This window comes from Danio aesculapii, chromosome 19 (genome assembly GCF_903798145.1).
Source record: "Danio aesculapii chromosome 19, fDanAes4.1, whole genome shotgun sequence".
Taxonomy (NCBI): Eukaryota; Metazoa; Chordata; class Actinopteri; order Cypriniformes; family Danionidae; genus Danio; species Danio aesculapii.
Window position 1 is genome coordinate 27,377,807 of NC_079453.1, and position 14,079 is coordinate 27,391,885.

The 14,079-nt window shown below is 35.6% G+C and overlaps 2 protein-coding genes across 3 annotated transcripts in view; one reads left to right on the forward strand and one right to left on the reverse strand.

The window, feature by feature from the left end:
• jarid2b (jumonji, AT rich interactive domain 2b) overlaps nt 1-285 on the forward strand; it is a 177,968-nt gene extending 177,683 nt beyond the window's left edge. The window contains exon 18 of the mRNA XM_056479618.1: nt 1-285. This exon is cut by the window's left edge and continues 281 nt beyond it. The gene's annotated coding sequence lies outside the window, so the exon portion shown is untranslated.
• A 5,620-nt stretch (nt 286-5,905) lies between these two features.
• The window catches only part of dtnbp1b (dystrobrevin binding protein 1b), a 77,768-nt gene continuing 69,594 nt past the window's right edge, over nt 5,906-14,079 (reverse strand). The window contains exons 2-4 of one of the 2 annotated variants that reach the window (XM_056479616.1): nt 13,435-13,593; nt 9,518-9,661; nt 5,906-6,403 (exon numbers count right to left, since the gene is read on the reverse strand). In XM_056479616.1, coding sequence (XP_056335591.1) covers nt 6,093-6,403; nt 9,518-9,661; nt 13,435-13,593 — 614 coding nt within the window. In that variant the 3' untranslated portion in view covers nt 5,906-6,092. The remainder of the gene's footprint in view (nt 6,404-9,517; nt 9,662-13,434; nt 13,594-14,079) is intronic. The other variant, XM_056479617.1, reaches the window with a different exon arrangement.

A 14,079-nucleotide genomic window follows, 5' to 3' on the forward strand; every position in this document is an offset into this window, starting at 1 on the left:
CCTGTGTTGAAAGCAGGCTGCCTTTTTTTTGCACTAGAGCACTAGTTTTGAATTCACCAGATGTTTGATAGCATTAAGAGACACTGTCCCAGCTGTTTTACTGACAGGTGTGAGTATGATGTCACCATGTTCGTCCTCGTCTTCAGCCCCATCGACTGCACACACAAACACACAAGCTCCTCCTGAACTGTGAACTGTGGGACAAATGGGTGCTTTTCTCTCTTTTTTTTTTTCCTAGCCCCCCTCCCCCCCTTTCAGTTGAATGTTGTTGCTAGATGGAGCTGCCTGTGGATTATTTTGTTTTATTTTATTTTATTTTATTTTATTTTTGTTTTGTTTTGTTTTGTTTTGTTTTGTTTTTGTTTTTATTTTATTTTATTTTATTTTATTTTATTTTAGTTTAGTTTAGTTTAGTTTAGTTTTGTTTAGTTTTGTTTTGTTTTATTTTTGCTTGTTTTGTTTTCTAGTATGGTGTGTTTTGTTTGGTTCTTTTTTTATGTAAATTTTGTTTCATGGTTTTGTTTTGTCTCGTTTGTTTGGGTTTTTTTTTTCGTTTTGTTGTTGTTTGTTTTGCTTATTTTATCTTTCTTTGTTTTTTTTTTGTTTTTTTTTTGAGTACGTGTGCGTGGATTTAGTTCCATGTTTTTTTAGGCTCTTTTGATTATATAATTTGTTTCATTCTTTTTTTTTCCGTTATGTTTTTTATTTTTTGTTTTATTTTTTTTCTCCTGTGTATTGTGTTAAGTGTTTTTTTTTTTTTCAAAGTGTTTTTCTTGTTGTTTTCAGTTTTGTTTTGTTTCTTGCCATTACCTCTGTTTTTATTTGAATCCGATTAGTCCCCATGCAGCTCCTTTGCGGAAGATGCAGCTCTAAAGATGGTAAACACTTGAAATTTAGCTTGTTGTAATATCTCTTGTTTTTTGTTAGTTTTTTTTAAGAGGAAATGCTGTGTGTGATTTGGCGGATTTTAAGTTCACACTTACCTCCAGGGAGTGCTGGATTCCCTGGCAGAGGGTCATGGAGGAAGTGGGTGTTTTTTAGGCAATGAATGAGCGGGTCCCATCGCGAAAATGAGGGCTTTTCCTCCCACACTGATGCTTTTGAATGATAACTGTGCCTGATGTTTAGCTGGGAGATCTTTTATTAATGTTGGTGCTGTTTTTTTGTTTTTTTTTTGTTTGTTTTTTACACAATATAACAATACAAAAAGGTAATACAAAGAAGTGCTGTCTGCTAGCCTTCTTATCCCACAGGACGGAAGTTTCTTTTTCCGCTTCTAAATGTGCAATCGTGTAAACATTCCATTCTTCCAGACTTACTGATTCATCTGTAACATTAATTATTATATTATATTATTGTAATTATTGTTTTTGCCTTTTTTTTATTTACTTTTTTGTTCTGATGTTATCTCAATTTAGAGCCACTATTCGGGGGTGTAAAATGTGAAATACAAGTCCAACTTTGTTGTTGTTGTTGTTTTTAATTATTGTTATTATTATTTGTTTTATTTTTTTTTTTTTGTTCTGTCTTCATTTTTGCAGAAGTATCATTGATTGAAAAAAAAAATCTTAAGAAACTTTGTGTACATAATCCTGTAAATGTCTTTAATACTTGAGCCTTTGTCGGAGTGACGGAAGAAAAGGATAGATAGCTAGATAGATGGATGATGTCAGATGAAGATAAGCCTTACATTTCAGTTTCTTCAGCTGGTGGACTTTGAGTACAGGGTTGCTCTGGTAATGTGTATAAATTTTAAGTGCTGCTTACATCGAGAACGAAGATACAGAGTTGCGATTTCCCCCTAGTTTTGTTTTTTAGGTTTACTTTTTTAAAGAAAAGGGAAAATATTTCACAAAAAAATGAGGTTTTTACATTTTCATTACTGAAAATTCAACATTGTAGTAGCTACTCATGTTGCACTGAGCTTGCCAGTTGTGACTGTCAAGGAAAAAAGGAACTATAATCCAGTTTGTTGGTTGTTGTCCTTATCTGAAGACTGAACTTTTAGGAGTATTTAATAAAAACCAAGTCGGTTGTTTTCAACAAAAAACAGCAGTTGTCAAGTTTTTAATGGCCTTACTATGTATTTTATTGAGACTTTTTTTTTGCTGTTTTTGTTCCTTTTTCTATGAAAGGAGATATTTGTTCAAGGTCAGGCGAGTTAATTTATTAGCACTGCGTCTCAGCTTTTTGTCTCATGAAAGATTTCATGTTGGTTATAATGCCAGTTTTTTGTTTTCTTTGTTTTTTACTTTTTCAATTTGTACTTTAAAGTTTAATAAAAATCTCATGGATAATTCACTGTCAGTCTGTTTCTTTATTACTAACCTCAAATTTGGTTTGAAATGCTTCATAACATTTACTGTATAACTTTTGTTAATAATATTAATGCTAATAGTAATGTAACATTTAAAAATTTTTTAATTAATATTTCATTAATAATAGTAACGTAAAGTCTTTAAAGGGATAGTACACCCAACACTAAAAATTATGTCATTGTTTACTCACCTGTTTCTCTTTCTAAACTGGTTTCCAAACCAATTTTCTTTCTTCTTTTCTATTATTGAACAAAGACTTTTGTTTATATTTTGAGGAAAGCTGGAAATCTGTAAGCGTTGACTTCCATGTAATTAGTTTTCCTTCTATGAAAGTCAATGGTTACAGTTTTTCAGCTTTCTTCAAAATATTGTATTTTGTGTTCAACAGAATAAAGAAACTTACAATGTTTTGGAACCACTTGACGGTAAGTAAATAGGTAATGTTATTTTTTTAAAATAAAAACTATCCTTGTAATATCCCAGTTAAAATAATATATTGAATTTAAAATATAAAAAAATTATGGTATCACTTTATTTTGATGGTCCCTTTAACGCATTTTGTTGAATTTGTTACATTGTTGTTGTTTTTTTACTTTTATTTTACCAGGAAAGAAATATTAAGATTAAAAATGCGTCCTAGCCAAGATTAGGCAGTAAACATGTCACATGGGTCTAACAGACAACAAACAAAAAACAACTAACAGTTAACAAGAATCACACATTGACAAACTAACTGTTCTAAACATCTACAAGCCTGTGTTTCAATTTTTAAATCACTTATACTCTTTTTAAAAGCATTTAGTGAGATAAATTCTTCAAACTGCAACATTGTTTGTAGATTATTCCTTGCAAAAGGTGCTGCATATTTAAAAGCCAACATCCAACTGCAAAACCAATTGCATCTACAGTACATGCCAACTAACTCTTATTAGATTATAAGTAGACTGTTAGGTTGGGGGTAGGATTAGTGTAAATTGACATGTACTTGTAAAGTTTCTTATAGTCAGTTAAATGTCTGTTGAAGGAGGAGTATCAGCAAATATTAAGACAGTCTACTAATGCTCAAGTAAGAAGTAATTGGCATCTAGTTGCAATTAAACTTTTAGTCAACAAAATGTGCAATAGGGACCATCAAAATAAAGCCATACCAATAATAATGGAAATAATAAACCAAATATAAAACATCTAGATGTATTAAAACAATATTTAGTTTTACTTCATGTGCAATAATGATTCTGACTTCTAAATTTGTTTTTAAAACCTTAAATCAAGGTTAAACATTTGATGATAGTAATAGCCAAATGAGGGAATAGCAGTTCATACAATAATTATTGAATGTGTTAAATGAATTTTAGAATGAACAGTATTACAAATGGTACAAACAATAATATGAACTGTAAATGATACAAACCATGTTCAATATATACTGAGGTAGCAGCAGTAATGATTTGATATCTAAATTGTGACAATAACATTTAGAAATAAACAATTATTAAACAATCCTCTTAAAATTTCTATTTAAAACACATTATTAAGTATTCTGTTGTGAAAAATATAATTATTGTATAAATATTATAGTGCCAAAAGTGTGCTGATGTAATATGTGCATATACATAGCATGATGATCATGTAATAAAAACATTTGTCAATCTACATATTGCGTATTAGACATATTAGAGCACTTACAGACGACAAAGGAACAGATAAGATATGTTTGTTTTTATCCCTTTAGTATGTTACACAAACAACTGATTATTAAACCCTAGTGAATTAAAAAAAAAAAATAATTCAATTTAATAAAACCCTTAATAAATAAATTCCCACACTGTGCACTCTGGTGTAAAATCATGCAGGCAATTTGAAGTACCGAATCTTGGCTCAAAGCCTAAACAGTGCATTCATCATAATAACCAATGGTTCTCTAGTGAGCCTGATGCCTCTAAAGCATCATTGATTTTATATGTGAGACAGACATGCATACCTCATGACAAACAAATCACTTCTGAATGCATTATCTAGACAATATGTGATCTAATTCTAAAATAATTCAAATGTGGATTTACAAGATGGGAAAAGAAACTGTCTGTAGTACGGGAAGCATATTATGAGTAGGTTATTGTGTGTTTTATACCATTTTACTGCACATTTGTCTGGAATAATTGATTGGTCAGTCATGAAATTACGGATAAAGTACATCTATGCAGTTGTTATCAGAGGTAATTACACAACGCTAGTCAGTAGCGACATCTCAAAGTATGTTATTCCAAGATAACAACTTACTGCTAAATAACGCAGACTCATCCGGGAACTTTGAATCATCTTGACCGTCAGTGAACACGTTCACATCAATATAAATGCTTGTCTCTGCCACTGTTTGTGTATCTTGTGACTAAATAATATGTTAGTGAATGCTCTATTCAGCCATTTTCGTTTCTGTCATTTTCATTTCTTGTCTTTAATTAAAGAATTAAAAACAATGTTTTGTGTTCAATTTTTATGTTTTGTGGCAAGTAGCCATCTAAAAAGCAGGATAAAATACATTCAGGTGTTGTTCTCAAATAATAAAGCCCTCAAGTCTTACATGACAGCTATATAAGATCCAATAGCTTTATTCTGCAAAAACAACCACCTGGATGTACTTTATTCCACTTATAACATGGCTACTTGCCACAAAGCTTAAAATATGAGCAAAAAAAAAAGAATACATTGTTAAGGGCCATACTAATTTATTAATTTTTTTGTTAAAGGCTGAGCTATCAAAAACAGCAGAATGGAGCATATACTAACCTATATGTTATTCTGTTAAAAGATGGCAAAAAGAGTTGTTTATGCATATATGGATATGAATGTATTCTTTGACTCTAAAGAAGATTTGAAGTACCTAAATGAGCCTGTGTTATGAGTTTATGCTGTTGTTAACTGGGAATAACATACCTTAAACTCAGTGCTTAATTTGTTAACGGATAATTTCTGGAACAAAAACAGGAAATAAAAATTACAGTGACCGACATCCCCCACACTATCAGTTTTCCCAGAACATGACGTTACTAAGCGGTTATATCGGTCTTTAATTATTTTGTGCAATATCGGAACAGGATTCGAAAAAATCCGGCTCAAATTAAGCACTGCTTAAAATGTTGTGACTGACCAATCAGAATCAAGCATTCCAGAAAGCCATGTAATAATCCCAAAAAGCAACTGGTTGTTTGACCATCAATGAATACATTCACGTCCATATGCTTGTCTGTCCCACCACTGTTTTTGACTGGCGCTATCTTGTGACTGAATAATACTGTATAGAGGTTAGTGTATGCTCCGTTCAGCCATTTTGTTTCTTTCTTTGCATTTTATCAAATAATGAATACAATTTTATGGTACTGAACAATGTTTTGTGTCTAATTGTTTTGTTTTTTGATGAGCATTTATATAATAATGGGAATGAAGCCCTCTAGTCTTATACGGCTGCCAATAAGCCAGTTGAGCTTTATTCTATATAGCACCCGCCTGGATGTACTTTATCCCTTATGCAACTTTCATCGGTGGCAACACAATAGACCCTCTTTATGCTATAAGCAGTTAACATCCAACAGAATAAAAGATATTTATTGATTTTGGAGGGCAGGCACAGGATCGGGCTTACACTGCACAACACACAACAACGAATATCTTTACAAAAACCAAAAGGGTTTCATAAAACACAAGTACACGCTCTTCCTTTGGACGCTAATGCATAGCACACTTTCTCTTACAGTCTGTCGTTCATTCTCTGTGTTTTCAGGACGATCGACTGCTCTCACAGTTATTGTTTGGCTGGTTTTGTTCTCTTTCGGGTAACGTCCCCTCCTCATCCACCTCTTCCTGATCTGGCTGGACAAGCGGAGGGCGAATGTTGGCTGCTTGTACCCTGTCATCATCTTCATCATTATCATCATCGTCATCGTCGTCATCCTCCTCTTCCCCTGCCTCTGTGTCCTGGCTGGCTGAGTCTGTGCAGGTGGAGGACAGAGACGCGAGCTTGTGCCGCAGGTCAGCCTGTGTGGGCACCTGAAGAGTGATCTCTGAGGTGAACGACTCCACGTCTGGACCTGAAAGACAATCATTCAGACAAGATAAAGAAACGATTAGCAAAACAAATTTCATTTGAAAAGTTAGACTGCTCAGACAACATTCAGGATTTTGAAGTCATCTGCCACCTTGTAAAGGTGTTTTGACATTTAGGATTGCTTTGCTAATGTTTTTGGGGGTAAAGTCGTTTTGGGACATGGCCGGTTACTATAGTACTATACTGTAGAAACTTCTAGTGCTTTCAAACCATATAGTAACGTGTATTTACATATTTTAGCATTCACATCTATTTGCTGATGAAAAACTACTATAGTAACTTATAGTAAATAGTACTATAGTGTTTTTGAACTATATAGTAAAGTGCTTGAATTAATCTGGTGGTTTTACTACAGTTGCTATGTCAACACAACATAAATATAAACAAATAACCCAATACTGTGGTTTTCTGCAACTCTAGGGTGTATTACACTACAATACATCACAGTTTACTGTAGTAAAAACCAAAGTATGGTAAAGTACTTCACAGTTTATCAGCTCTCTATAGTTATTACTAAAGTACGCTGAAAGGCAACTTCAAACCATCACAAGGAAATGTCAAAACAGCTTATATATATTCATTCATTCAGCTTAGTCCCTTTATTCATCAGGGGCTGCCACAATAAAATGAACCACCAACTTATCCAGCATGTGTTTTACACAGCGGATGACCAACCCAGTACTGGGAAACACCCATGCACACTCTCACATTCACCACAGCCAATTTAGTTTATTCAATTCACCGGTTCCACATGTCTTTGGACTGTGGAGGAAATCCACGCGAACACGGGGAGAACATGCAAACTCCACACAGAAATGCCAACTAACCCATCCGAGACTTGAACCAGCAACCCTTTTGCTGTGAGGCGATCGTGCTACCCACTCTGTGTTGCCCATCTGCCACCATTGATTTGTAAAGGTGTTTTGACATTTATGATTGCTTTGCTAATTTTTCGAGGTTAAAGTCGTTTTGTGACACTTCCGGTTACTATAGTACTACACTGTAGTAATTGATAGGGCATTTTAGCCATACTTACGGTGGTCGAGAGAGCTTAACATGCTCGTTTAAGAAAACACATGCAAATACAAAAAAATGCCAGCAAAATTAGAACAGATCTTCAGCACACATGCTGCAAATCATTTTTGAAACATTTAATGAAAACGCACTGCATTGTCTAACAACACAATGGAAATGTTTCAAGGAGACCCAAAAATGTGATGGACCCGGGTATTTAGGTTACGTTTATTTAAGCTAATAAATACTAAAGACACGGGATTTAGGATATTAAAATAAAAAAATAAAAAAACTCACCTTTCAACTTCACTGAGCAATAGTCACAGCACTTGGGTCTCCTTGACACATTTCTATTGTGTTCCGTTCTTTTTGTGTTGTGAGAAAATCCAGTGCGTTTTATTAATTTGTTTGTGTTGTGGGAAAATTCAGTGCATTTTTAAAAAATGTTTATGCGTTGTGAGACTTTGCAGATGTGTGCAGATGAAGATCTTTTCTAAATTTGCTAGTGTTTTTTGTTATTGAATGTGTTTCTTAAATTGCAGCACGTTAAACTCTCTTGGCCACCATACATACTTTAGTAAAGTATTTTACATAATATAGCATTTATAGCTATTTACTAATGAATCACAGATGAAAAAAAATATTATAGTAACTTATATTGTTTTTGAACTATACTATAGTAAAGTTCTTGAATTAATCTGTTGGTGATACTACAGCTGCTATGGTAAAACACCAGTAATATAAACAAATTGCACAATACTGTAGCTTTCTGCAACTCTAGGGTATATTAGAGTACAATCCCTCACAATTTACTGTAGTAAAAACCAAAGTATAGTACAGTATCACAGTTTATCATTTATGTATAGTTAATACTAAAGTAGGCTGAAAGACAACTTTAAACCATGGCGAAATGTCAAAAGAGCTTATATATTCATTCTCTTTTCAGCCTTGTCCCTTTATTAATCTGGGGTCGCCACAGCGGAATGAACCACCAACTTATTCAGCATATGTTTTACACAGCGCATGCCCTTCCAGATGCTACCCATCACTGGGAAACACCCATACACTCTCATTCACACACATACACTACGGACAATTTAGCTTACCCAATTCCCCTATAGCACATGTCTTTGGACTTAAGGGGGAAACCAGAGAACCTGGAGGAAACCCACACAAACATGAGGAGAATATGCAAACAGCACACAGAAATGCCAAATGACTCAGCCGAGGCTCGAACCAGCGACTTTCTTGCTTCTTACTGGGAGGTGACAGTGCTAACCACTGAACCATCATATATATATATATATATATATATATATATATATATATATACCTGACATTATGACAACTGAGATATTATAACCTGACATGGGAATCATGTGAGTCTGACAAGCTAAAATAATATAGGATTAATAAAAATTGCACACCGTGTGAGCTAAACAAAAGAAAAACATACTGAGGAATGTCTGACAAAAGCATCCATGACATCCATCGAATTAACAAAAACATACTTCGGAAGTCAATGGCTGTTTTTTCCCCAACATTCTTCAGAATATTTTTGTTCAACAGATGAAATTAATTGATAAAACTTTAGAACCGATTCAGTGTGAGTAAATGGGAAGTATATTTTCATTTTGGGGTGAACTGTCCCTTTAATGGGCATCTGCTTGTGCAAACTGTAGACATCAAAACATTGCGTCTGGGCAGTTCCAATGTCCTGATGTTGCCTGTTTAATCCAGTGAGCTTGGCTTTTGATGCAGCTCAATGTAATTAGCGATAATTGTAAAAGCTGTTTGTTCTTCTCTGGATGCAATCAAACTGCACAGACATCATCAGCGTTTTTTTGCTGACTGTGGCGGTAAATGTCAGCACTAATTTAAAGGTATCTCAGCATTAGTAAAGCTAAAGAGTTCTTAAAGGAGGGACACCGCACCAGGAAGCGTCATTAGCGGAGAGTGTTTTAAATCTGCTGAAATCAACTGAGCTATACTTGAAAATGACACACACATTAGAGAAAAACACCTGCAGAGAAGGTAAATGCATTGCTTGATGATTGGGAAATGTCACTATATGAATGTATACCAAGCATTGGCGAGGCCACGCTGTTGTCTTCGCCTCCAGAATTGAGAAAGACATCCAATGCCTCATGGTCAGACATATCCATCAGGTCCATTTGCTCCAGCATGTCCACATTCACCTCCATTGAGGACATGCTTCCTATTGTCTCTGTGAAGCAAGAGCAACAACATTACTTTTTGCAATCTCACACTTCACTCACTGAGATGTATCAAGGATTTGAGTCCAGGATGAACGTTAACGCATGGAGTTCCCATCTCTGTGGACAAAGAAAACCTTCATATGAATTCTTAAGTCATTTTTCGCCAAATAGACAAGAAAATTTAGTCAGTGTCAGATCTCATTTGATGCAGCGAGCTATGTCCTGGAATCGTCACCTTGCAGTCATGTTGACTCTGGGATGTCATTAGCGCATGCTTCACAAACACAGACTGCGGCGTGAGGCATGCCCGTCACATGTGCGTGTGTAAGCGTGGCATCAGTAAGCAGGGCGGTGAACTGCGTACCTCAAGGTTGTGTAAGAGCGCAGCAGCACAGGGAGGTGGACAGCAAAGAGAGAGACGAGTTAGCTCCTCTTTTACAGACACAAACACAACTGCATAGGCATATACAGAATCTTTGTGCTGCACTTTGACAGCAACTACACACTCTTCCAACACGATTTCAATCCTTACTACAAAATTTTCCTTGTCGTGATTCTGTAAAATAAAGCCTGAGAATGTAGCTCATAGTCCTGACTCTTAATGAACCACTGACTGAGCCAAACCCTGTCTTTTTAATCACCCACTGGCTGATCCCACAATAGAACATTCTTCTTTATGAACCGCTGGCTAATTCTAACCCTTTCTTTTTAATGATCTGCTTTCGGATCCTAACCCCATCTTCTTAATGATGGCTGATCATAGCATTGCCTTCTTTATGCCCTGCTGTCTGATTCTAAACCTGTCTTTATGAAGGGTTGGCTCATACTAGTCTTGTTAATTATCTACTTGCTGATCTTATGTCACCACCTTGATTATGAACCATTTGCTAATTGTAGCACCGCTTTGTTTATGACATTCATGACTTGTCTGACACCATCTTCATAATGACTTTTTGGCTGTTTTTGATGACCCACAAGCTGATCCTAACCCTATCTTCTTGATGACCAAAAGACGGATCCTAACCTCTTCTTAATCACTTGCTGGCTGACCCAAACACTTTCTTTTTTATGAACTGCTGGTTGACTCTTTCCTTTTCTTTCATATGATTTGCTGGCTGATCCTATCTGTTTAAAGTCAGCATGAAATTCAATTTTACTCTTTTTATTTTTATATGCATATTAGGGTTGTCATGATACTGGAGTTCGATACTAATCAGTACTGAAATTTTAAATGCGTCCATTTCCCATGAATATTTGGGTGCTGTGGAGCATGTTCTTTAACATCACGGATTTGCCATTGTGTTCACGTGCTCAACAGAAATGACTGTGATTGCCCGTGAAGGTCATCAATTCACCAAACTCACCGCTGTTTACTGCGTGTAACCACAGATACAGGGACACTAATACGTTTTTAAGCCGCGATTCATCAGCGGACCGCTCGCATGTCAGCTTTTGACAAACCAGCTGATCGAAGTAACTTTGAAACGCTCCAGTGTCCCCATATCTGTGGTCTGATGACCTTCATGGCCAATCACAGTCATTTCTGTTGAGCATGTAAACACAATGGCAAATCAGCACTATTTAAGAATGTGGTTCACAGCGCCCAAATGTTCGCGGGAAATGGACGATTTTAAAATTTCAGTACCGATTGGTTTTGAATTCCAGTATTGAGACAACCTTAATGTATATATACAGTAGTAGTGCTAGTAAAGCTCCTCATTCTCATCATCACATAGGGCATCTGAAAACATTCTACACCAGTGGACTTTTTTGTCCACTTTTGTTAGCAATGCCCATCTTCCAACAATCCAAACAAAAACATTTTTTTCTCATTTAGAAACTGTTTCAATCAGATGTATGTCATGACAAATTTAACTTCCAATTCATGCTGACTTTAATGACCTGCTGGCAGATCTCTATCCTAGGATCTGATCGTAATACTCCTGCTTTATAAACCATGATCATTTTATGAACTGCTGACCTGAAGCCTGTTGCACAAAATGAGTTGAGTAAACTCCAGGTTTCAGTGTATATTTCAGCTTGATAGATCAAACAAATCCAACCAGATTAAGATCATGTTAAGGGGTTTTATGATTTTAATTCCACTTTATTCACAATTAGCTTGCTCTAACTCCATCTTCTTGATGACCCACAGACTAATGCAAACCCCAACTTCTTAAGCACTTGCTGACTGATCCTAGCACTCCCTGCTTTATGAACCATGATCTTTTTAAGAACTGTTGACTGATCTTCCTCATGTCTTCTTTATCACATTAAGCCTGTTGCCCAAAATGAATTGAGTAAATTCCAGGTTGCAGAGTATGTTGCTGGTTGATAAATCAAACAAATCCAACCTGCTTAAGATCAGGTTAAGTGGTTTTATGATTCCAATTCTACTTTATTCACAAATAGCTTGTCCCCAGCAAGAATTTTTTGTTTTTAAAAGATGTCAAATAGATGTCTAAACATAATCGTCTTGGCTAAAACAAGGCTAAATTTGGGCTGTCTGTGAAAATCTAATAGACGTCTAAGAACAGGCCAAAACTAGACTTGTCATCAAATAAACAGAAATGAATGACTACACATATAAAGTCTGTCAAATCTGTCTATTTGACCACTAGTCTAGTTTTGGGCTATTCTTAGATGTCTATTAGATTTTCACTGACAGCCCAAGTTTAGCCCTGCTTTAGCCATGCTGTCTATGTTTAGATGTCTATTAGATATCTATTAAACACAAAATTGTTTGTTGGGTCCTAACCACATCTTCTTGATGACCCACAGACTTATCCAAACCCCATCCTCTTAAACACTTGCTGACTGATCCTAGCATTACTTTCTTTGAGCTGCTGGCTGGTCCTAATGCCATCTTCTTAAAGGCCTGGTGGCTGATCCTAAACCTGTCTACTTAATCCCTTGCTGGCTGATCTTAGCACCACCTTCATTATGAACAGTTCTCTGATCCAGCTCACTGGTTTAATGACCTGCTGGCTTATTATATGCATGATCTTATCCCCGCCTTTTTAATTGATGTGTTCAACAAACTGTACTGTAGATTGTTTCAAAGTAAACTGTTTCAACTTGTCATATGATCTGCGCACTTGTTGAACTGATCACACCTTATGATTTTTGCTAGTCCCCACATCACTACCATTCCATTTGCTGATTCGGTGTATCTTATCTAGATCAGCATCACCCTTAAACACACTTCAGCTGCTCTTTTGAATATTCTTATAATCCTTGTGACTTCTGAGTAATTTTAGATTAAGTTACAGAGAGGAAGATGTATGCAACACTTAGTTTATTTGCTTCAGGACTGTAAATAGCCTCCCAATCCAATATGTTGGGTGCTGGGGATCTGCATTTGTCTTTTTGTACCAGACTATGCAAGGAGGCGTTTCCTTTACTTCTCAGAAATAAAGGTACATGAGTTGTCACTAAGGTAGAACATTTTCAAAAGTTACACGTACCTAAAGAGTCCATATTGATACCTCAAAGGTACAAACTAGAGCCTAAATAGTATAATAGTGTACTGCTTAAGATTTTTAGGTTTTAATGTGTACCTTTGAAGTACCAATAAGGACTAACTTGGTACAAATGTGTTCTACCTTAGTGACAGCTCTAGTACCTTTATTTCTTAAGTGTAGGAAATGTCTCAAAATTGTAAGATTATACACATACATACTGTACAACACACGGTACATGAAATGTTTGCTAATGCAGAACATTTTTGTTTAAACATTTGGTGTATTTGATTCAGACTTAATATGAAGGCATATCTTACCTCTCCTCTCTGCGATCTGTAAGTATCCTGTAGACAGGTAGTGCTCCATGTCCTGCTGAAAAGCCTCCTCAAAAAACTTTTGCCTGTCCTTTAGCTTTACCTGTGGCTGGACAGGCTCTGTCTCTGGTACTCTCTGAGCATGCTCCAGCTCCAGCTCCGCTGTATTGGGAGGACAAGAAGAAAGAGGAGATAAGAAACACTTATGATTTGCATTTTGTTGTTGTTGTTGTTAAAATATGGACTGTCCAGCAGTAATGTTCTAACCTTTCTCAGCTTGAGCTGATTCAGCTTTTTCAAAGGTAATTCTTTTCCTGACTAACCTACATTTTGCTAAAAGTAGGTCTGGAGAATATACTGCCATATACCTATAACTTGTCATCATTTGCTCACCACTCAACACATAAGGAAATTTAAAAAGGTAACCAAACAGTTAATGATAACAAATGACTTCCGGAGTATTCATCTTTCCTATTATGAAAGTCAGTGTATTGATTGTATCCCTCCGACTGGAGCTGTTCCCACTGCAAAAAAAAAAACAAACAAAAAAAACTTTTTTTTGATTTTTTTTGTCTTCATTCTAGACCAAATATCTAAAAATTCTAATATCAAGAAGCATTTTCTGCAAGCAAAACATATTGTCTTGTT